The 25,287-nt window shown below is 33.5% G+C and overlaps 3 protein-coding genes across 5 annotated transcripts; all 3 read left to right on the top strand.

Annotated features, from left to right (window-relative positions):
• Window positions 1-12: 12 nt before the first annotated feature.
• On the top strand, window positions 13-25,282 carry LOC114748061 (cytochrome P450 CYP736A12). The gene is made up of 5 exons (XM_028936415.1): window positions 13-195; window positions 2,451-2,613; window positions 2,760-3,337; window positions 4,012-4,887; window positions 25,066-25,282. The coding sequence occupies exons 1-4, from the start codon at window positions 13-15 to the stop codon at window positions 4,846-4,848; spliced, it is 1,761 nt and encodes a 586-aa protein (XP_028792248.1). The 3' UTR covers window positions 4,849-4,887; window positions 25,066-25,282.
• Window positions 6,982-25,287, top strand: LOC114748065 (cytochrome P450 CYP736A12-like). Of its 3 annotated transcripts, none has more exons than XM_028936422.1 (3): window positions 6,982-7,112; window positions 23,291-23,868; window positions 24,227-25,287. In XM_028936422.1, the coding sequence occupies exons 1-3, from the start codon at window positions 7,010-7,012 to the stop codon at window positions 25,076-25,078; spliced, it is 1,533 nt and encodes a 510-aa protein (XP_028792255.1). In that variant the 5' UTR covers window positions 6,982-7,009; the 3' UTR covers window positions 25,079-25,287. The 3 variants fall into 3 exon arrangements, with proteins under 3 accessions (XP_028792255.1, XP_028792254.1, XP_028792253.1); XM_028936421.1 differs by lacking the exon at window positions 6,982-7,112 and adding an exon at window positions 19,139-19,288; XM_028936420.1 differs by lacking the exon at window positions 6,982-7,112 and adding an exon at window positions 23,058-23,205.
• On the top strand, window positions 13,222-15,644 carry LOC114748066 (cytochrome P450 CYP736A12-like). The gene is made up of 3 exons (XM_028936423.1): window positions 13,222-13,365; window positions 13,535-14,112; window positions 14,642-15,644. Exons 1-3 carry the CDS (start codon window positions 13,260-13,262, stop codon window positions 15,485-15,487), a joined length of 1,530 nt encoding a protein of 509 aa, XP_028792256.1. The 5' UTR covers window positions 13,222-13,259; the 3' UTR covers window positions 15,488-15,644.

The raw sequence follows: 25,287 nt of genomic DNA, 5'->3' as shown, positions 1-25,287 counted from the left end.
ACACGAATCATAATGAATAATTGGGCAATAGGACGAGATGTTAAGACATGGACTGATGATGCACACATGTTTTATCCAGAGAGGTTTTTGAACAGCAATGTTGACCTTCAAGGAAATCATTTTCAACTTATACCATTCGGGTCGGGTCGCAGAAAATGTCCTGGGATCCAATTGGGTCTGACTATAGTTAAAATGGTGATAGCCCAGCTAGTTCACTGTTTTTAATTGGGAGCTACCTTGTGGGATGAAGCCTTGTGATTGGGAGCTACCTTGTGGGATGAAGCTTGTGACATGGACATGACTGAAACATTTGGCTTCTCCATGGCGAGAGCCAAGCCATTTGTTGGCTGTGCCAGCTCATCGTATACCCTCAAAAGTTTATGATGAATGATTTTAATGTTGGTTTAGTACTTAGTATACGTGTACGTGTCTTTACGTGAAATGTGGTTTGGGTTTGCACATTATGGTGCTCACTTTGATAATTATACCCATGTTAGGAATTCTCAATGTGTTGATGTTGTTTAATTAATATATATTGGCAACTTAAAATCTTACTACCCTTGTAACCTACGACCACAATTGCTAAACATTTCATTGTTGCTTGGCCATTGATGTAAATATTAATTGATATTCCATCCGATTCGCAACATAAGTCATTTCTAATTAATTTATGAGAACTAAAAGAGAATAGTCAACTTATTAAATATATTTTCAATTTAAATTTTTTCCAACTTAATTTACATTATTAGATGGGGTTTTAACTTTTAAGTTGAAGAAGAGAAAAAAAAATGAAGAATCATATTTAAACATTAATTATAAAAATAAAATTGATAAATAAGCATTAATTATTTTGCAAGTAACTTATAATGTAGATAAAAAAAATTCTTTTAAGAAGCAACTTATGTGAAAAGTAAATTTTATGGGGTATTTGAGTAGAAACCAAATCATAACTTTTAAAGTTATTTTACAGTATATAAAAAAATATATAGAAAAGTTTGTTTTGATTTGCGATATTCCAAGCACCTCTTTAGTCAATTTCAGTTATTAATGGTTTGATCGGAGTCACATGCATGTGCCATGACCAAACACGACATGATAGATATTTTGGCCAAACTTCGTACAATCATGGTGGTGGCGGCATTCATATGGCAATATTATCATTACGTACTATGTGCATTTAAATCCCAAAAATATCATTAGCAGTAAATTTCATCTACATAATATCAACTTCATCATTCTTTGACAATGTACTTACTATGTGACAAAAGGGCAAAAGAAGTATAGCATAGACGAGTAGCAGCAGCAGGAATAATAATCTTTTACCTTCTTAAGTGATGATACTCCAGGTAATCAAAGCCCATAGCAAATTTGGGCGCGGATCTATGAATCCATTTAACTTAACACATCTATTAGAGCTGCGAAAATGAGTAAATCCAAAAAATATGAGAACTGGGTTTAAAATTTTTCCCTTCAAATAGGTAAAAAACTTAAAAAGGCTGATTTTATAGGGCTAAGGACTTAAACGAGTTGACCCTGCAAGGTCGAGAGTAAGTTCGTTTAGGCCTTTTTATATTTCTTTTGGTTTTTTTATAAATTTTTTGTGTAATTCTAATATTATTATTTTTATATTTCTAATAATATTTCAAATATTTAGTTATTATTATCATTTTAAAATTAAATTTCAATAATGGTTTGATTTATTTGATTTTAGACAATAATTTGTCCAATTAAATTTTAACAATTGGGTTAATTTGGGCTTTAATAATGATTTGATTTATATTATATGTGTTGATATTTTTAAATTATATATATTTGATAAGAGAGTATTTTTATACTAATATAACTTGTGATTCTATAATTTGAATTATAAAATTTAAAAGTGAAATTCCTATAAAGAAGAAAATCTTGATATTTTTGCTCAGAAAAAAGAGCAATTGATTATAATGATGATGAAATTTCAATAAATTAATGATAGTGTTTATCTATTGCACATTTAAACTATTGATGAAACTTTTGGATATTGTTATTTTGTTGATTGATGTTTTAGATATTTTTCGATTTTGATGGATATTTAATTATGATGATATTTTATATTTATGATTTAATTTTATTCATGTTTATATCTTTATTATAATTTCATTGGTTTGTTTTTATTTTTTGATAAAAATGAGAAATATGAAAAATTGTATTTTTTCTTAAATGGACCGAAAGCCCGCGAGCCGACCTTGAACCCGTCACGTTAAGAGTTAGGTTTAACAAATTGAGATATTTTTAAATTTTCGGTCCCATAGGACTGACTTTTCCAATTAAGCCCGTCGGGTCCCCGCCTCTAACATCCATAAGCCAAGCAGCTTTCTAGCCACATGAACTGAAATATCACCTTTTTCATAAGAGTTCCGGACCAAAGGCATTCATGTCATGTCTAAATCATTATCTACGAAACTATCCAGAGAGCCAAAGGCATTCTTCATTTCTTCTCAGTGCTAACTAAGAAGTCGCCCCACACAAACATGATTCCTTCCACAATAGCCATTCCTGCTCTCTTCCTTCTCATGTTCATTTACATTCTTACAATCTTCTTGAGTCCAAATAAACACAAGAAACGTCCTCCAGGTATTTATCTTTTATTTCTCGTTGCGACTATACTTAATGCTCATTATCAGTTTTTGTACTTAAAATCTTGGGAGATGATAACTTTTCACCTTACTTTCTCAGAATTAATATTTCCTTTTGGAACTTTCATAATAATACATTACCAGGACCTTTGGCCCTTCCTGTCATCGGAAACACCCACCAGTTAGGCACACTACCACATCGCAACCTTCAATCTCTGGCCACCAAATATGGACCCATCATGTACCTACGGCTTGGACAGATCCCAACCATTGTGGTCTCTTCACCTGAAGCAGCCAAACTATTCCTCAAGACCCATGACCCTGTTTTTGCAAATCGTCCTCATACTCAGGCCACTGATTACTTATTTTACGGCTCCAAGGGTGTGGGCTTTTCTGAATATGGTCCATACTGGCGTGACATGAAGAAACTGAGCATCCAACATCTTTTTAATGCTTCAAATCAAGAGTTGTTTGGTCATCTTTGGAGGAAGGAGTTAAGAATGTTGGTGAAATCACTTGAGAATGCTGCTACCAAGGGCGTGGTTGTGGATATCAGTGAGAAAGTGCATGGGCTTTTAGAAGATATAGTTTATAAGATTATACTGGGACGCAATAACGATGACCAGTTTGATCTGAAGGGGCTCGTTTCAGAAGTTTTGAGATTGACTGGAGCATTTAATCTTGCAGATCTCGTACCTTGGTTAGGAGCATTCGATCTCCAGGTAACATGAACTATTTGATGATTTCATACATCAAATTAAGGATGCCATGTCTGATTCTTCTTTGATTGTTTATAGCTTTTTCATTGCCAGTTTTTATTTTTATTTGAAACGAAGGGATTTGACCGAATTAAGTTGTTACATCTAACTAATTTGGAGCACTACAAGCATTTTTAGAATTGAACGGGGTTCTATTGGTCTTCCCAATCTGCTATTGGCACGTTTCTAGCAAGGGGGATAAGGGTGCTCCTCCTTCCTATAATGTATCTGTTAATCGGCAAAAAAAAATCAAGATCCAAATTCTATTGTCCTTTACATATACTCTCTTCATCTTTTATTATAAGATCTAATTTTTTTTAATTTGTTTGTCTTTTTTTATTTAGATTTTTTTTTTGGATTTGTTTAAACAATAAATGTATTTTTATCCATTTTACCCGTAATGAAGATGCTCTCTCTCATTATCTTTTTTCCATACAATCTCTCCTTTTTTTCTTCTCACTCACACTTACCCACTTATAAATAAGGGTATTTTTTTATAAAAAAAAGTACATTTACAACATATTTATTACTTTTAACTAATTTTAATTTTTTTTAAAATCACATAATATAGTCAAGCGATTATAATAAATGAGGGAAGGGAGTGTAATGACAATACTCAAATCTGATTACTGTGTCAGGGACTAAGGCGTCGATGTAAGGAAATAAGCAAAGTACTTGACCAATTGTTTGAGAAGATAATAAAGGAGCACGAGCAAGCTCGTAAAACCCAGACGGATGGGAAAAATGAAGACTTCATAGACATACTACTCTCGCTAATGCATCAACCCATGGATGACGAACAAACTCATCAAATTACTCGAGACGACATCAAGGCCAATATGCTATCTTTGATTTCTGCGGCATATGACACTGCTGCTATTAGTGTCGAGTGGATTCTATCTGAACTTTTGAGGAATCCAAGGGTGATGAAGAATGTACAAGATGAGCTGGAAACTGTGGTTGGAATGAACAGAATGGTGGAAGAGATGGATTTATCAGAGTTGAATTACTTGAACTTGGTGGTGAAGGAGAATTTCAGACTCCATCCTGTTACACCATTCATCCCTCGAGCATCAACAAAGGATGTTATGGTTGGTGAATACTACATAGAGAAAAAGTCACGAATCTTAGTAAACTTATGGGCACTAGGGCGGAATCCTCAGATATGGTCGGATAATGCTGATGTGTTTTATCCAGAAAGATTTTTGAACAATAACATAGATCTGCAAGGACATGATTTTCAATTCCTACCATTTGGTTCGGGACGCAGAAAATGTCTTGGAATGCAACTGGGTCAAACTGCAGTTCAACTGGTGATAGCTCAACTCGCACACTGCTTCAATTGGGAGCTTCCTTCTGGGATGAAGCCTGATGATTTGGACATGACCGAATCATTTGGCCTCACGTCGCCAAGATCTAAGCATTTGTTAGTTGAGTTAACTCGTCGCCTATCTTCTGAGGTTTATGATGAATGAAAATGGTGTAAACTATGAAAGAATATGAAGTGCAAAAGAGGTGAATTTAGCACACTAGGTGCTTTTTTCAAATTATTGTGAAATAATGTGTCCGTTAAGCAGAGCTTGAGACTTTGTTCCATCAGACCGCCATTAATATTAATCAAAACCTACTGAACATATTACGGTTCTCACTTTCTGTAATATATATATATATATATATATATAGATATATCGAAAAAGAAGTCGTATCGTTTTTGTTTTAAGGCGGCCTTTAATTTATTGATCAACTTTCAATGGCATAACGTTACTCTGTTTTCTCCAATTATATACAAATATGTGTGATTTTTTTTTGGTTATGCATGGATAAATAATCTTATTCAAAATACTCTCAGACATTAAATACAAAGACCCTGGTACCTTGGTTCGCCACTAATGGGCTGGTGATATTCTTTTTCAATTTGACTACTGACCCATTTGAGAAAGTATAGTAGAGACAAACTGGTTTGAATGTCGGGTTTCACATTGTGCACATATATACGATTAGCCTTTCATATATATATATATATATATATATATATCGATCGAGGAATTAATATTCAATAATATTTTCATATTGTTTTGATTTCTAATGGCATGTAGGCTTCAAATTGTTACTGTTCCTCTGTTCCTGAAGGTTATACTATAACCTTATTATGTTTTTCTTTGTAAAAAAAATGCATTATTATATGAAAGAGGGGGTTTTTATTATGGAAAAAGACACAAAAATAACACTTAAATTTGAAAATCTCAAAAAAGTCACTTGAATTTGCAAAATTCCAATTTAGGTACAAGTTAACAATTTGGGATTTATAAATTTACTGAAATGATCATATTGCCCTTTATTTTTTTCATTATTTTAAAAAAATCAAATGCCTTTACTAGCAGCCCGGTTGCCGGTGCTCTAGTGCCAACGATGGCTGCCAGAGCTCAGGTGGCCACCGTTATCGGAGTTCTGGTCATCGGCAACAATTTTTTTGAAAATTTTTACAACTTTAGTAAAACGATTAACAAGTTTTGTAATACTATCAACAAATTTAGTACAACAGTTAACAATAGATTTTTCAGAAAATTCAAAAAATGATATTTTTACAATTTTAATAAAGCTGTTAACAAACTCTATAACTCTATTAATAAGTTTGGTATAACATTTAATAACAGGTTTTCTGAAAAATTCAAAAATGGTATTTTTACAACTTTAATAACTTTTTTTTTTGGGAAAAGTTTTAGTTATGAGATTGGATGGTGCTTATAATCTTGCAGATTATGTGCCAACATTAGGGGCTTTTGATCTTCAGGTATAGTAAAAACATACAAAGTTTTATTATGTGACTGGAATTACAAATTAACGCACACGTTATTACGCTTGTTGCCCCCAAAAACATACGTTTCTTAGTTCATTATCTCTAGTTTGTCATATCAAATCTATGAATGTCACGGAATAACACGACAGTTGAAGGAAACCAGTGAAGCACTTGATGGAGTGTTGGAGAAAATATTGAAGGAGTATGAGCAAGCTTTTAATGAACGAAAAGGTAAGCAGAATGATGACTTGGTACACATATTACTCCCGCTGATGCACCAACCCTTGAATGATGATGAACAAAACCTTGTGATCACTCGTCACAACATCGAAGGTACAGCATTAGAGCTCATTTTTGCTTCATTCGAAGCCACTGCTTGGACCATCGATTGGGCTTTATCTGAACTCTTGGGCTTTATCTGTTAGTCAATTTTGGTTATTAATGATCTCATCTGTGTCACATGCATGTGCGAAGAACAGACGAGACATGATAGATATTTTGGCCAAACTTCGTACAATCATATATGGTGGGTGGCAGCATTCCTATGGCAATTATATCATTACGTACTGTGTGCATTTAAATCCCAAAAATACCATTAGTATTAAATTTCATCTACAAAATATCAACTTCATTATTCTTTGACATGTTCCGACTTACTATATGACAAAAAGGGGAAAGAAAGTATACAACAGACAAGTTGTAGAAGCAAGAATAATAATCATTCCCCTTTTTAACTGATGATGCTCCAAGTAATTATTATATATGAAACCATCCAGAGAGCCAAAGGCATTCTTCATTTCTTCTCAGTGCTAATCACTAAGAAGTCGCCACACACAAACATGATTCCTTCGACAATAGCCATTCCTGCTCTCTTCCTTCTCATGTTCATTTACATTCTTACTATCTTCTTGAGTCCAAATAAACACAAGAAACGTCCTCCAGGTATTTATCTTTTATTTCTTGTTGCGACTATACTTAATGCTTATTATCAGTTTTTGTACTTAAAATCTTGGGAGATGATAACTTTTCCCCTTACTTTCTCAGAATTAATATTTCCCTTTGGAACTTTCATAATAATACATTACCAGGACCTTTGGCCCTTCCTGTCATCGGCAACACCCACCAGTTAGGCACACTACCACATCGCAGCCTTCAATCTCTGGCCAACAAATATGGACCCATCATGTACCTACGGCTTGGACAGATCCCAACCATTGTGGTCTCTTCACCTGAAGCAGCCGAACTATTCCTCAAGACCCATGACCCTGTTTTTGCAAATCGTCCTCATACTCAGGCCACTGATTACTTATTTTACGGCTCCAAGGGTGTGGTCTTTTCTGATTATGGTCCATACTGGCGCGACATGAAGAAACTAAGCATCCAACATCTTTTTAATGCTTCAAATCAAGAGTTGTTTGGTCACATTAGGAGGAAGGAGTTAAGAATGTTGGTGAAATTACTTGAGAATGCTGCTAACAAGGGTGGGGTTGTGGATATCAGTGAGAAAGTGCATGGGCTTTTAGAAGATGTAGTTTATAAGATTATATTGGGACGCAATAACGATGACCAGTTTGATCTGAAGGGGCTCGTTTCAGAAGGTTTGAGATTGACTGGAGCATTTAATCTTGCAGATCTCGTACCTTGGTTAGGAGCATTCGATCTCCAGGTAACATGAACTAGTTGATGATCTCATACATCAAATTAAGGATGCCATTTCTGAATCTTCTTTGATTGTTTATAGCTTTTTCACTGCCAGTTTTTTATCTTTATTTGAAAAGAAGGGATTTGACTGAATGAAGTTATTACATCTAATTAAACTTGGAGGACCACTACCATTTCTAGACTTGAGTGTCAATATGCTATTGGCACCTTTCTAACCAGTAGGATGGAACCTCTCCCATTTTCTTCCCATTCTCTTTCTTCCTCTTCTTTTTCTAATAATTAGATTAACATATTTTAACAGTTGAGATTTAAATTTTTATAAACTATTTATAAAAAGTTTTTAAAAATATTTAATGCATTTACAAACCATTAGAATTAAATTTTAATAGAATTTGTAATTTATTATTTATTTATTTTTATAATTTAATATTTTAATAATAGTTTTAAAAAGATTTAAATCTCAACTGTTAAAATATTAATCCAATAATTAAAAAAAGAAGAGAAAGGAAAATGATGAGAAGGGAAGAGAAGAGGTTCCGAACCGCTTCTCCTTCCTCATGTATCTCTTAATTGGGAAAAGAAAATTAAGATCCAAATTCTATTATTCTTTATATATACTCCTTTAATCTTTTATTATAAGATCTAATTTTTTGAATTGATTTGTCTCTTTTTATAAGAATTTTTTATTTTTGGATTTGTCTAAACAATAAATGTATTTTTGTCCACTTTACCCCTAATGAAGATACTCTCTCTCATTATCTTTTTTCCATACAATCTCTCCTATTTTTTTCTCACTTACACTTATCCACTTATAAATAAGAGTATATTTGAAAAAGAAAAAAGTACATTGCTAACATATTTATTACTTTTAACTAATTTTAATGGTTTTTTTAAATCATATAATATAGTTAAGTGGACTTATAATAAGGGAAGGAGGGAGTATAATGAAAATACTCAAATCTGGTTATTGTGTCAGGGAATAAGACGTCGATGTAAGGAAATAAGCAAAGCACTTGACCAATTGTTTGAGAAGATAATAAAGGAGCACGAGCAAGCTCGTAAAAGCCGCAAGGATGGGAAAAATGAAGACTTTATGGACATACTACTCTCGCTAATGCATCGACCCATGGATGACGGACAAACTCATCAAATTACTCGAGACGACATCAAGGCCAATATGCTATCTTTGATTGCCGGGGCATATGAAACTGCTGCTATTAGTGTCGAGTGGATTCTATCTGAACTTTTGAGGAATCCAAGGGTGATGAAGAATGTACAAGATGAGCTGGAAACTGTGGTTGGAGTGAACAGAATGGTGGAAGAGATGGATTTATCAGAGTTGAATTACTTGAACCTGGCGGTGAAGGAGAATTTCAGACTCCATCCTGTTGCACCATTCATCCCTCGAGCATCAGCAAAGGATGTTATGGTTGGTGAATACTACATAGAGAAGAAGTCACGAATCTTAGTAAACTTATGGTCACTAGGACGGAATCCTCAGATATGGTCGGATAATGCTGATGTGTTTTATCCAGAAAGATTTTTGAACAATAACATAGATCTGCAAGGACATGATTTTCAATTCCTACCATTTGGTTCGGGACGCAGAAAATGTCTTGGAATGCAAATGGGTCAAACTGCAGTTAAACTGGTGGTAGCTCAACTCGTACACTGCTTCAATTGGGAGCTTCCTCCTGGGATGAAGCCTGATGATTTGGACATGACCGAATCATTTGGCTTCTCGTTGCCAAGATCTAAGCATTTGTTAGTTGAGTTAACTCGTCGCCTATCTTCTGAGGTTTATGATGAATGAAATGTTGTAAACTATGAAAGAATATAAGTGCAAAAGAGGTGAATCTAGCACACTAGGTGTTTTTTAAAAAAAAAATTATTGTGAAATAACGTGTCTGTTAAGCAGAGCTTGAGACTTTGTTCCATCAGACCGCCATTAATTTGTTTTAAGGCGGCCTTTAATTTATTGATCAACTTTCAATGATATACCGTTACTCTGTTTTCCCCAATTATATATTCGTGTGTGATTTTTTCTGGTTACGCATAAGTAAGCAATCCTATTTAAAAAACTGTCAAGCATTAAATATGGGTGCCTTTAAATCTTGGTTCGCCACTGATGAGCTGGTGATATTCTTTTTCAATTTGACTATTGGCCCATTTGAGAAAGTATAGTAGAGCCAAATGGTTTGAATGTGGGCTTTCATATTGCGCACAAATGTACGATTAGCCTTCAACATATATATCGGTCGAGGAATTAGTAGTCAAGATTATTTTCATATTGCTTTGATTTAATTTCTAATGGCTTGTACTGTTCCTCTGTTCCTGAAGGTTATACTATAACCTTATTATATTTTTCTTTGTGCAAAAATACATTATTATATGAAACAGGGGTTTTTATTGATTGAAATTAAAAAAACAAATACTTTTAGACGATGAGTGGTTCCGAAATTTATGAAGCACTATTCTGCGTACTTGTGATATAGCTGAAATTGGCCACTAAAAATGACATATGAAGTTGACAACGCGCGAAAAGTGACCTGATCAGAATTTTAAAAGTAATTTTATTATGCATAAAATGAATATGTTTATAATAAATAAAATAAATATGTAAAAAAGGTTTTAGTTTGCGTGAAAGTGTTTGTGCAAAATAATTCAACCCCCCAACTTTGTTTCAAACTAAGTTCTATGAACAGGGGAAATACATCATAATTACATCAAATGGATTTTTACTCTAACGTTTCGTTTCATTTCACTCCATCTCATTTATGAACTTTTTGTTTAATTCCATTTTCAACTCTTGGACAAATAATCCCTCATTAGCACACAAAACCAAATTGTTCCCCCCCACCCCCACCTCCCTGTTGTTTTATAATTAAGTTAAACACATTCTTTCTTAAATGATAATGCAAAATTTTGGAATAAGCCACCATATTCATGCCCTTGTTATAAATATCATATTTGATATTGATATTGAATGATATTTATAACTTTATTTTAACTTTTAATAGAAACTATATTATATTTTTTGGTTAGGAACATTATGACATAAAATTTTGAATAAAGTAATTATTTCAAGTTAAGGATTTATTTTAATTCATTTCATAACGTTCTTGAGTCTTGACTACTTCAAATTTTGTTTCGGCTCGAAACAAGATTTATTTGAAGTTGTCCTGGACACTACGGAATGAATAAAAATTAATTCTTTAAAATTAATACTCTATTCAAATTCCATTGCGTAACGTTTGCTAACAAAATAATAATAATAATAATAATAATAATAATAATAATAATAATAATAATAATAATAGTAAAGCATCATTAATCGTTCTTAATCTTACATATGGCATACATGTCTAAATCATGCTTAACTTATGAGATAAATATGGCATTCATTTCTTAATTATTATGCGTGCGATTGATCTTTGAGTGTCAAACTGTTAATATCATCTATTTTGGGTCAGCAAATCCCAGTAGTCTTATTCTTTAATTAATCTTGCATTATTGGGCTGGGATAAAACAAAAGAAAGAAAAAATCTTATATTGCGGGACAGCTAATTAATTAATTGATAATTGATTCATTGACTCTGCTTTTGGGGGAAAAAAACTAGATTTTATATTTAGGATAGATGATAACATATTATGTTGACCCACTGTACTACCTACACTTTCTCAATCCAAATGCTAATCCACTATAATGTTGTTTCATTACACGGTTTGATCCTGCTCCTTATATGTATTTTTTTTATAAAGAAACTAATAATCATACTGGTTAGCCACGATTAAAAATTACTGGGATAGATACTTAACTACGAATATTAAAAAAATTAGTTAAGTTGATTTTTTTAATAGATGAATATTATTTTTTTAAAATACTCTTATTAATCATGTATATTAAAATAGAAATTTTTTAACAAGTGCAATTATTAGGAATACTACTTTGGCTTTAAAATAATTCTTATATTCAGAGCCGAAAATAGTATAAATAATATTTTGGCTAGACTCTTGTGTAATTTAATTAGGCATTACTAGTTATATTTAAAACTAATGTTCTTTCATAATCATTGCGCGCGCGTGGCTTCCTCTATGATTTATTATCAGGTGTCTATGGATCTTTTAAATCTAAAAAAAAAAATCGCGTTTCATTTTCTAGGTTATTTTGCAAATTTAAATAAAAAATATTACTTGACTACCAAGTACAGCTTTTTTTTAATTAGAATTGAGATTTTAAACCAAATCATGAAATAGCAATAATTTATGATGAGTTAAGACATTAAGATAGTCAAATGTATTATTTAATAAAGAAAAATTTATTTTTTAGTCCTTATAATTTTGATGCAATTCTAAATTAGTCATCAAACTTTAAGTTGGTACAACTCAATTCTTATAGTTTTGACTCAATTAAAACTTAGTTATTGAACTCTAATTCATTACAACTCAATAGAAACCGATCACCGATTTAATTTAAGTACCTTTACAGGATAGACCTCAATAGAAAACTGAAGAATAATAGCAGTAAGTGATTGAGTTCAGTAGTTCATTATATAAAATTATATAGTAGTTTTTACCATTTAAAATTTTATTTCCTAAGTTTTATAAAATATATAATTTTCTTTTTTAAGATACAGGGAATAATATTTTAAATGATTAAACTATAAGGATTGAGTAACATTTGGATTAACATTTAGGAATTAGTAAAAAAAGACAAAGATTATGTCGTATGGAATCAAAAGTTCAAGAAATGAGTTAAGTCTAAGAGTTGTTTTAAAAGTAATTTTACAGCATATAAAGTAAGTATGTAAAAGGAGTTTTATCCTAATTTGCATACAAGTGCTTTTAAAAAGTACTTTCAGGGGAAACCAAATACCCTCTTAGTCAAAATGATAAGAACAAATAGATGGATTTTTCCTTAACCTAAGTATATTTGAAAAATATTGAAATGCTATCTTCTAACTATAACCGTCTTTTTTAATTTTGTGACATGATTCAATATATATGTGCAATGTTTTAGGGATAATATAAGTAATGGAATATGAGTACATAAAGCAGAATTCATTTTGTAATTATTTTGTGTGAGTGTATGTATTTATGTCACTATGTTATATTTAAATCCCAGAAGTATCAAAGAAAATCTTACACATGTAAGCCAAGAAGCTTTCTTGTCCCATTTACCCAAAAATTACCTAGTCAAATAAACACTTGGCAAAATGGGATTTATTGGGTCCACGTTATATTACATTTGACATTTTGGATCATATATTGTCGTGTCTAAGTGGGGGAAAACAAAAAGAATTCTTTTCGTACTCCCTCTAGTAAGTTGCTATATATACGCATTTTTATCTAATGCATTATGATCATACCCATCATTGACCTCCGACTTTTCACTTTCAGATCCTTAGCTATCAAACTATATCCAACATGATTCCTTCCACTGTAGCCATTCCGGCAATCTTCCTTTTAACGTTGATTTACATTCTTACTATCTTCTTGCGCCCAAACAAAATTGCTCAGAAACGTCCTCCAGGTATTTACTTATCTATTTATTTCTTGCGGCTATGAACTTAATGTTCGTTATTATCAGGTTTATGTATTCGAATCTAGGAAGATGATAGGCCCTTTCTTCTTAGCTTCTTAATTATTATGAGTAATATGTTTCCTTTTATCACTTTCAAATTTTCATCATGCATCACTAGGACCTCTGGCCCTTCCTATTATCGGAAGCCTTCACTTGTTAGGCACACTCCCACATCGCAATCTCCAATCTTTGGCCAATAAATATGGACCCATCATGTTGGTGTGGCTGGGACAAGTCCCAACCATTGTGGTCTTCTCCTCTGAAGCTGCTGAACTGTTCCTCAAGACTCATGATCCTGCTTTCGCAGACCGTCCCCAGACTCAGGCCATTGATTACCTATTTTACGGCTCCAAAGGTTTAGTCTTTTCTAATTATGGTTCATATTGGCGTTACATGAAGAAAATAAGCGTCCAACATCTTTTGAGTGCTTCAACTCAGGAGTTGATTGGTCATGTGAGGAGGGAGGAGTTAAAAATGGTGGTGGAGTCACTGGAGAATGCTGCTAAAATGGGTGGGGTAGTGGATATCAGTGAGAAAGTGCATGGGCTTTTAGAAGATATGGTTTATAAGATTATACTGGGACGGAATAGGGATAGCCAATTTGATTTGAAGGGGCTCATTTCTGAGGGTTTGAGATTGTCCGGAGCATTTAATCTTGCAGATATGGTGCCTTGGTTAGGAGCATTTGATCTCCAGGTATGATGTTTTAAATGAATATCATGATTCTGATTAACGTTTATACCTGAAATTTGGTTCTTAAATCTCTGCCTCGTGTGTGAATTAAAATCCCCGCGTCATAATCCAAAGTTATACTCATAGTATATATATATAGACTCTTAAAAAGATCCCTAGCAAAGGGTAGAGTTGAGTAGATGTAATATGATAGAAATTGCATGCAATTTATGCCTTTAAAATAATCCTTTGGACTAATGACCTTCTAGCCTAGCGTCATGGTACTCAAGTCATTATGTGAGGTTATGGATTCGATTCCGCTTGTATCCTCAAGTTATTACCACATACTCCTCTAACTCAAAATTTGAGAAAAGAAATTCCTTTGGGTAAGCCTATATCATTTTTTCTAACATGCCATCAGAGCATCTTTAGTACGATTTGGGATGCCTCCCCTTCCTATTACTTTATTATATGAGAAAAAAAAAAATGTAAGAACCAAATTTTAACATAATTGATATATACCACAACTACTTAAATCTTATTATTTTTTCAGGGGCTTACAAAACGCTTCAAGAAGATAAGAGGAGAGCTTGATCAATTGTTTGAAAAGATAATAAAAGAGCATGAACAAGCTTCTAACTCATACAAAGATGGGGATCATAAAGATTTCGTTGATATATTATTGTCATTGATGCATCAATACAAGGATGATGATGAACAAAACCATGAAATTACTCGAGATGACATTAAGGCTACATTACTATCGATGGTTATTGGGGCATATGAAACTTCCGCTATGACTATTGATTGGATTCTCTCTGAACTTTTGAGGAATCCAAGGGTGATGAAGAATCTACAAGATGAGCTAGAAACTGTGATCGGAATGAATAGAATGGTGAACGAGACGGATTTATCGAAGTTGAATTATTTGAACATGGTGGTCTTGGAGAATTTCAGACTTCATCCCATTGCACCATTCATCCCTCGATCATCCACACAGGATATTACGGTTGGTGGATACCATATAAAGAAAAAGTCACAAATCTTCATAAATTTATGGGCATTAGGACGAGATCCTAAGATATGGTCAGATAATACTGATGTGTTCTATCCAGAAAGGTTCTTGAATAGCAGCCCATCAAACCTTCAAGAATATGATCATCTACTTTTTTCATTCGGATCGGGTCGTAGAAAATGTCCGGGAATGCAGATGGGGTTAACCACAGTTAAACTTGTCACAGCTCAACTTGTGCACTGCTTTAATTGGGAGCTTCCTTCTGGGATGAAACATAGTGATTTGGACATGACCGAATCATTTGGCCTCACCTTGCAAAGAACTAAGCACTTGTCAGCTATGCTATCTCAGCGTCTACCTTTTAATAAGGTTTACAATGAATGAAATTCATGTAATTTTAGGGCCTTGGGACAATGAATATGGTGTATATATTGATGTAAATAAATAAATGTTATATAGAAGTTATGGATATGACTATTTAACGCTGAACAGAGATATTACAAAACCACTTAAGCATCCAAATACTTAGATTACAATAATGTTTCAGAAAAATAACACCATTAAACTCACAAGGATGGTAGCTAGTCCGTTGTATCTTCTTAGGTTCAATTCTTCATCTTTATTGACTTTGAATATTGGATTTCTTTTGTTCTTATTTTGCATGTGTCATTCTCCAACGTTATTTTTCCAACGTTATTTTTCCTTGGGTCTCAACGACTAGTTTCCTCTTTAACAATTGTCACCTAGTTGCTCCTTGTTTATATTTCTGTAATAAAGACAATTTTTCCCAATTATTCACGATTCCTTTTCCTAAAATATCATGGATACTAGTTAAATTCTATATTTTCTATTTTCCCCCTTTTAATTCGTTGGTCTCCTTCTAAGATTATGTTACCTCTGGTGTTAGATATAACAATTAGTTGGAGATTGAATTTGGTCATAAATATGAAACCTTAACCCACTTTGACTCTCAAATTTATCATTTTTTTCCTAAAATATTCTTATTGATTATAAAGAGTTTCCACCAAGAGATTCCTAGTGCATATGATCAAAGAGAGTAATTTAGAAAACTCAATACAGATTTGTTACAATTAACCAATTTAATTAATATTTCAAGTTAACTATCTAGCTCTTATGTTAAAGATAATAGATCACGTAATATATAAGGGCATGTACGTATACGCCCCTCAAGTGATTTATTTCGCAGATGAATTATTTGACTACCATAAAACATATCTTCCCACTAATTAAGGATTAGTCAGATCATACCATTGATGAGCATGTGGCGCCAGCTGCTCTAGGGGGACTTAACAAGTTACGTGTTTTTTAATTGATTTAATTATTTTAGATCAAATTATTTTATGAATCTCTCATCAATATGATAACTCCTACACAAAGAGCCAAGTTGCTCCTCCAATTAAAAAATATTTTTTATTTCTTGCCAAAGACCTTTTTATATATTGTGTAGTTTTTGTTTGCGGAGACGTAAGAACCATTAATTATTTATTACATTAAGTTTTGGTTAGGCACATAACTGCTAATTAAATTAGATTGCTTCAACTTTGATGCTGGGTTAGGTAGAAGGTCTTAATCATGCTGAAAGTCAGAGGTTAAATATTTTAGCCACTCATTTCTTAATCGTTTTATATAACGTGATATGGTTGTGTGTGTGTGTGTGTGTGTGTGTGTGTGTGTGTGTGACTAATGGAGCATATACGAATTGGCTATACTGCTTTGTTGAAGAGAGTGTGGTTTTATTTGAACGTTTATGTAACCAATTATATTTATATGTAAATAATATATACCATTATGGCTTGGTTGATATGAAACTCTTGTTACTGTCCAGGTTACAAAAGCATATATATGTAACTTGTTATGTCTCATCTAAATTAAAATCAACATGCACCCATCGTTAATGGAGATCTAGTTGTAAAAACTTTAAGGCATATTTTGAATGTTTCATCATCGAGAATCTATATAGAATTATATTTTCCCCCACAAAAACAGTTGAATATATAGAGAAACATATGATCATAAAGCATAAGCAAAAAACAAGAAGTTAAAGATCCGCAGAATCTTGCAGTCCCAGTTAATGATTCTTGCCAAGCGAATTCATTCTGCCCTTTTTCTTTTTTCGATAACACGAGAAACTAAACTGGGCTGCGTCGCTCCCTTTCAGTGATCTGCTCAAAGTTCCATAGGAGCTTGCACCAAGTGAATTCATTCTAATATGTTATATTGGCGCCATGTGAAGAAACTAAACGTCCAACATCTTTTTAGTGCTCCAAAATTCAAATCAAGAGTTGATTGGTCATGGGCTTTTAGAAGATATAGTTTAAAAGATTATATTGGGACGGAATAAGGATGACAAATTTCATCTGAAGGGGCTCTTTTCTGAGGATTTGAAATTGGCTGGAGCATTTAATCTTGCTGATATTGTGCCTTGGTTAGGAGCATTCGATCTACAAGTGTGTGTCTGTGTGTGTGTGCATGATGTTTAAATGAATCACAATCACATGATCTTTTTAATGATTTGATCAACGTCTGTGAGTTTATAAATCCCTGTGTGCATAATCCAAAATCTCACTAATAATAGATAGAAACTAGTGCCTCCTATTAGTCATGCTAACCATCCATTTCAGTATTTCACACACACATATTATCACGTAGCACACTCTGGGAAGCAATATTTTAAATCCCGAATCAGTCACTGAATTGGGCAAGAGACACTAAAGGATCAACGGCTGGACAGATATGAAGATCCTTCTTCTCGATCCAAATATTAATCCATTATGATGTTTCATTTCACGGTTTGACCGTGCTCCTTATGTATATATTTTTTGAAAAAGAAACTAATGAATTACACTCCTTAGTTATATTTTAAAATCAATAATATTTAGGCATTGTTAGCAAGCTAGATAGCATGTGTAAATCATGTTACCTCCAGTCCTTAATATAAGAATTAATTTGGATTCTAAATATAATATCCTGATTTACTTTGTCTTTCATATTTATCTTTTTTTTTTTTAAGATTGTCCTTATAGTAATTGCACATGTTAAAAGTCTTATCAAATAGTAATTCTAGCTAACTAATACATATGATTAGCAAGGATATTTGAGGGAAGACAACACATATTAGTTACAAATAACTAATTCAATTAATTTTTTAATCTATTTAAATTAATTAATTAGTTTTTATATTAAGGATAAGTGGAGTAGGTACAGAAAGTGCCATTCATTTCAATAACGTTTTGGGCGCGTGACTTCTCTGTTATTTATTACAAGGCATCTTTAGACCTTCTAAAGAGAAATTGTGTTTCATTTTATAAGTTATCTTTCAAATTTAAATAATACTAGGAGAAATATAATGTTAATAGTAATGTCGTTTTTAAATTTCTGTGACAAATAAAAAAAATTACTTGGCTCTTCCATGCATGAGAAATTGCGGCTGAGAAATAATTAATCCCCCTTTTAATCGAAATTGAGATTTTAATTTGAAAAACCAAATCTTGAATAGCAATAATTTATGATGAATCAAGACATTAAGATAGTCAAATGTGTTATTAATCAAAGCACATTTGAAAAGATTGAATGAAATGTTCTAAGAATATTAACTATCTATATATAACTGTCTTTTCTTTATTTTTGTAAGATGATTAAAGGTATTTGTGCGATATGTTAGGGATAACCTATACTACATGTAACTAACGTAATGATAAGTACATAAAGCAGCATTGATTTTCTTTATTGTAATTATTTTGTGTGCACGCACAAGCGAGTGAGTTAATTAATTATCCCAAAAATATCATAGAAAAGCTTATATACACTTTTACCTTGTCAAACAATCATTTCTAGTTTGTTGATTGGGTCGACAATAGATATTAGAGATCATCATGTCCTGTTGCCGTATCCAAATGGGGATCCAAGCATTCACAAAGAAACAAAATTAAAGGAATTATTTTCATACTCCCTATAATTTGCTATATATGCCTTCTCATCTGGTGCATTATGATCATACCCATCATCTAGCCTCCGACTTTCCACTTTCAGATCATTATATATCAAACTATATATCCAACATGATTCCTTCCACATTAGCCATTCCTGCAATTTTCCTTTTAACCTTGATTTACGCTCTTACTATCTTCTTGCGCCCAAACAAAATTGCTCAGAAACGTCCTCCAGGTATTTACTTACCATGGACTTAATTATATTTTCAGGTTTTATTAGTTGAATCTAGGAACAGATGATAGCTTTTTCCTTCTTACCTTCTTATTAGGATTAATCTTTCCTTTTTATCACTTACAAATTTTCATGATGCATCATTAGGACCTCTGGCTTTTCCTGTCATTGGAAACCTTCACTTGTTAGGCAAATTACCACATCGCAGCCTTCAATCTTTGGCCAATAAATATGGATCCATCATGTTGGTGTGGCTGGGACTTTGTGGTTTCGTCCTCTGAAGCTGCTGAGCTGTTTCTCAAGACCCATGACCCTGCTTTTGCAGACCGTCCGCAGACTCAGGCCAGTGATTACATATTTTATGGCTCTAAAGATATAGTCTTTTCTAATTACGGTTCATATTGGCGTTACATGAAGAAAATAGGCGTCCAATATCTTTTTAGTGCTTCAACGCAAGAGTTGATTGGTCATGTGAGGAGGGAGGAGTTAAAAATGGTGTTGAAGTCACTGGAGAATGCTGCTAAGATGGGTGGGGTTGTGGATATCAGTGAGAAAGTGCATGGGCTTTTAGAAGATATAGTTTATAAGATCATATTGGGATGGAATAAGGATAGCGAATTTGATCTGAAGGGGCTCGTTTCTGAGGCTTTGAGATTGACTGGAGCATTTAATCTTGCAGATATTGTGCCTTGGTTAGGAGCATTTGATCTCCAGGTATATATGATGTTTTAAATGAATAACATGGTTTGATTAACGTTTTTATATCCGAAATTTGCTTGCAATTTACGGCATTGAAGTAATCCTTCGGGTAAGCCTCTCTTAGTCTTTCCAACAAGCCATTAAAGTACGCCTAGTAGGATTGAGTTACCCCTCTCATCCTATCACTTTTTTTAGCTGACAAGAACTAAAAAACATGTAAGAACCAAACTTTAACATGATATGTAATGCAACTATTTAAATCTTATCGTTTCAGGGTCTTGCAAAACGCTTCAAGGAGATAAGCAGAAAGATTGATCAATTGTTGGAAAAGATAATAACAGAGCATGAACAAGCTCCTAACTCATACAGAGGCGGTAAACATAAAGATTTCATTGACGTAGTATTGTCATTGCTGCATCAATCCCAGGATGATGAACAAAACCATGAAATTACTCGAGATAACATTAAGGCTGCAACGCTATCTATGATTGCTGGGTCATATGAAACTTCTGCTGTGACTATCGAATGCACTCTATCTGAACTTTTGAGGAACCCGAGGGTGATGAAGAATCTACAAGATGAGCTAGAAACTGTGGTAGGAATGAATAGAATGGTGAACGAGACAGATTTATCAAAGTTGAATTATTTGAACATGGTGGTCTTGGAGAATTTCAGACTTCATCCTGTTGCACCGGTCATTCCTCGAGCAGCCACAAAGGATATTACGGTTGGTGGATACCACATAAAGAAAAAGTCACAAATCTTCATAAATTTATGGGCATTAGGACGAGATCCTCAGGTATGGTCAGATAATACAGATGTGTTTTACCCAGAAAGGTTCTTGAATAGCAACCCACCAAACCTTCAAGAATATATGATCGTCTACTTTTTTCATTTGGGGCTGGTCGTAGAAAATGTCCTGGAATGCAGGTGGGTTTAACTACAGTTAAACTTGCCATAGCTCAACTTGTGCACTGCTTTAATTGGGAGCTTCCTTGTGGGATGAAACCTAATGATTTGGACATGACCGAATCGTTTGGCAGTACGTTGCAAAGATCTAAGCACTTGTCAGCTATGCTAACTCATCGTCTACCTTCTAATGTTTATAAGGAATGAAATTCATGTAATTTTAAGGGAGAATTGCAATAAAGTCCTAAGGATGAAACATAATTATTACAAAGTCTCAATGATAACTGAGTAGATTGTAGTGACAAGTTTCAGAATAGGTAATAATAAGTTCTCACTTGTTATTGATATTTTTTAGTGGTTATTTCCTTTTCATGGAACTCTATTGCAGTTGTCCCTAATGTTATTTGATTATATAAGATACTACTTCCGGTTCTTAATATAAGAGTTTGTTTGATTTTTAATTTAATCCTAAATATAAGATCCCAATCCACTGTCTTTCATACTTATCTAATTTTTTTTAAAAAAAGTAGTCATTATAGTACGTAATCGCACGTATTAAATATTTCATCAAATGATAGTTTTAGCTAATATATTTGATTAGTAAGGGTATTTTAAGAAAAACAATACATATTTATTATACATAACTAATTTAACTAATTTTCTTAATTCATTCAAATTAGTCAACTAACTCTTATATTAAAAACTGGAGTTAGTAGTACATTAGAAAATGAATATTGTATATGAGAGTGTTTTGTGTGCTAATGTATTTTCCAGTTTTAGTCTTCCCTGCACAAAGTAATCAGATAAAATCAAGGGATGGAGATAAAGAGAATCAAGCAGCACCACAAAATTATGATGGCTTGATCACGCCCAGTCCTCTGTAGAATGCTCAAGATTTTTTCACTATAATAATCGAATCACAATTTAATTCCTACAAGTTCTTACGCCAAGTTCACCTGCAAATTATTACAATATTCTTAGGTCCCGTTTGGTACGAAACATTAAAAATAAGGGATTGAGATTGAGATTGTAATTGAAAAAAATCATTAAAATAGTATTTAGTATAAGTAATTGCTTATTACATGGGACTAGGCAACCCAATAGGAGTGGGATTAGAAAATACCACTTTTCCTCATAGTATTTCCCTCATGGTTTAGCTAATCCCATATAACAATCAATCTCTTATAATAAATACTCTTTTAATATATTTTTTTAATCCTAATTTCTATCCTTAATTTTTAATGTTTCTTATCAAACACAACCTTGAGGTTTTCGCATATTTCACCTAAAGCTAGCACATCAGATTTCTACACGTACGACTCATCCAGAACTAGGTGGGAGGATATGATTTTTTTTTTTTTTTGCATGTTGGGAGGATATGAATATAACTAACTGAAAAGGCTCCAGTAGTACATACAAAACAAAACCACTTGAGCACAAATTAAAGAGTCAAGTTCGCTCCTCCAATTTTTTTTTGAAAAAATATTTTCACGCAAATGACCTTTTTATTTATTGTGTTGTTTTATTTTCGGATATGTATTATAACCATTAATTCCTATTAATTCTTCGCTGGGCACATTACTAAATTAGATTTCAAGTAAGTCCAATGTGACATTGATGTTGGGTTAGGTGAAAGGTCTAAATCATGCTGAAAGCCATAGGCTAAATATTTATTAATCATTTTACTATTTTCAGTCCTAAATATAGGTTTATAATCAATGATTTATAGAATTATTTCCACCCACATGAACAGTTGAGCATAGACACGGATGATAATAAAGCACAAACAAAGGAAATGAAACAAGAGTTAAAGATATGTACAATCTTGCAGTCCTATAGTAATAATGACAGTGTTTAAGAGTCTTCCACTGATGATGGGGGATTTTAAATACTTTGTATGTAGCTATTAATTTAGAGTATGCCGTACAAAAAAGTTGCCCCCTTTAGCCTTGAAAAATATAAAGCATCTCACCAAATAAGCCCATCCTACATTTTCTCCATGGTGGGTTAGGTTACTTAACTCATATCACGAGCAAATCATGCATACGTTGAAAGGCAAACATAGCATATTCAATTATTGCCCCCAAAACGTAAGTAGAATCCAATGACATCTGAGTCAATATAAATCACTATATATATACGTATAGATATATAATGGGTCCATTTCTTCATTGCAAATTATACATCAAGCATGTTTCCTCCAACAGTGGCCATCCCTGCATTCCTTCTTCTGACCTTCATCTGCATTCTTTTTTCCATCTTCTTGCGTTCAAATAGTAATCACAGCAAAAATGCTAGGAAACATCCTCCAGGTACTTGTCATTTGAATTATTTCTTCTAATTTTACTCAGCGTTAATAATATTTCTCTTTCACTTTCTATACACATCTATATATAGGTCCCCTGGCTCTCCCCATTATTGGCAACCTGCACTTGTTGGGCACACTTCCACATCGCAACCTTCAATCTCTGGCCAACAAATATGGACCCATCATGTACTTAAGGCTTGGACAGATCCCAACCATTGTGGTCTCTTCACCTGAAGCAGCCGAACTATTCCTCAAGACCTATGACCCTGTTTTTGCAAATCGTATTCATACTCAGGCCACTGATTACCTATTTTACGGCTCCAAGGGTGTGGCCTTTTCCGAGTATGGTTCATACTGGCGCGACATGAAGAAACTGAGCATCCAACATCTTTTCAGTGCTTCAAATCACGAGTTGTTTGGTCATCTTAGGGGGAAGGAGTTAAGAATTATGGTGAAGTCACTGGAGAATGCTGCAACAATGGGTGGGGTTGTGGATATCAGTGAGAAAGTGCATGGGCTTTTAGAAGATATAGTTTATATGATGATATTGGGACGCAATAAGGATGATCAATTTGATCTGAAATTGCTCATTTCTGAAGCTTTGAGATTAGCTGGAGCTTTTAATCTTGCAGATGTTGTGCCTTGGTTGGGAGCATTTGATCTCCAGGTATGATGCTTTAACTGAATAACATGAACCGTTTAACATATGAAATTACTGCCATTTCTTAATTTTTATTCCATTGTTTAGAGCTTTTTCATAGCATAGTTTTTATTTTTATTTGAAAAGAAGGGATTGGATTGAATTTAATTTATTACACCTAAATCTGGAGGACTACTAGCCTTTGTGGAATTGAGTGGGGTTCTATTGGTCTTCCCAATATGCCATTGGCACCTTGCTAGTAGCAAGTAGGATAAGGGGCTCTGCTCCTTCCTAATGCATTTCTTTATTGGGAAAAGAAGATTAAGATCCAAGTTGTACTATCGTTTATATATATAATGAAAATATTCAAAACTTACTGTGTCAGGGACTAAGACATCGATGTAAGGAAATAAGCAAAGCACTTGACCAGTTGTTTGAGAAGATCATAAAGGAGCATGAGGAAGCTCGTAACAGCCACAAGGATGGGAAAAATGAAGACTATATAGACATACTACTCTCGCTAATGCATCAACCCATGGATGACGAACAAACTCATCAAATTACTCGAGACGACATCAAGGCCAATATACTATCTTTGATTTCTGGGGCATACGAGACTTCTGCTATTAGTGTCGAGTGGACTCTATCTGAACTTTGCAGGAATCCAAGGGTGATGAAGAATCTACAAGATGAGCTAGAAATTGTGGTTGGAATGAACAGAATGGTGGAAGAGATGGATTTATCAGAGTTGAATTACTTGAACCTGGTGGTGAAGGAGAATTTCAGACTCCATCCTGTTACACCATTCATCCCTCGAGCATCAGCAAAGGATGTTATGGTTGGTGAATACTACATAGAGAAAAAGTCACGAATCTTAGTAAACTTATGGGGACTAGGACGGAATCCTCAGATATGGTCGGATAATGCTGATGTGTTTTATCCAGAAAGATTTTTGAACAATAATATAGATCTGCAAGGACATGATTTTCAATTCCTGCCATTTGGTTCAGGACGCAGAAAATGTTTTGGAATGCAACTGGGTCAAACTACAGTTAAACTGGTGGTAGCTCAACTCGCACACTGCTTTAATTGGGAGCTTCCTTCTGGGATGAAGCCTGATGATTTGGACATGAATGAATCATTTGGCCTCTCGTTGCCAAGATCTAAGCATTTGTTAGTTGAGTTAACTCGTCGCCTGTCTTCTAAGGTTTATGATTATGGGGAACATGATATATAATACTCCCCTCGACGCACCAATTCAAGGATGATGAAACAAAACCATGGGATTAGTTGAGATTACATCAAGGTTAATTACTGTACTATGACTAATATTGGAGCATATGAAGCCACTGCTCTGTTGAAGACTGTGGTTTTTATTTGAACTGTTATATACAGTGAATGATATTTGTATCTAAATAATACTTCTGTTTGTTGGTTGATATGTGA

The sequence above is a fragment of the Neltuma alba genome, unplaced genomic scaffold, assembly GCF_004799145.2.
Source record: "Neltuma alba isolate B1F8T4 unplaced genomic scaffold, ASM479914v2 tig00005601_pilon, whole genome shotgun sequence".
Classification (NCBI taxonomy): domain Eukaryota; kingdom Viridiplantae; phylum Streptophyta; class Magnoliopsida; order Fabales; family Fabaceae; genus Neltuma; species Neltuma alba.
This window is presented reverse-complemented; position numbering and strand designations above follow the sequence as displayed.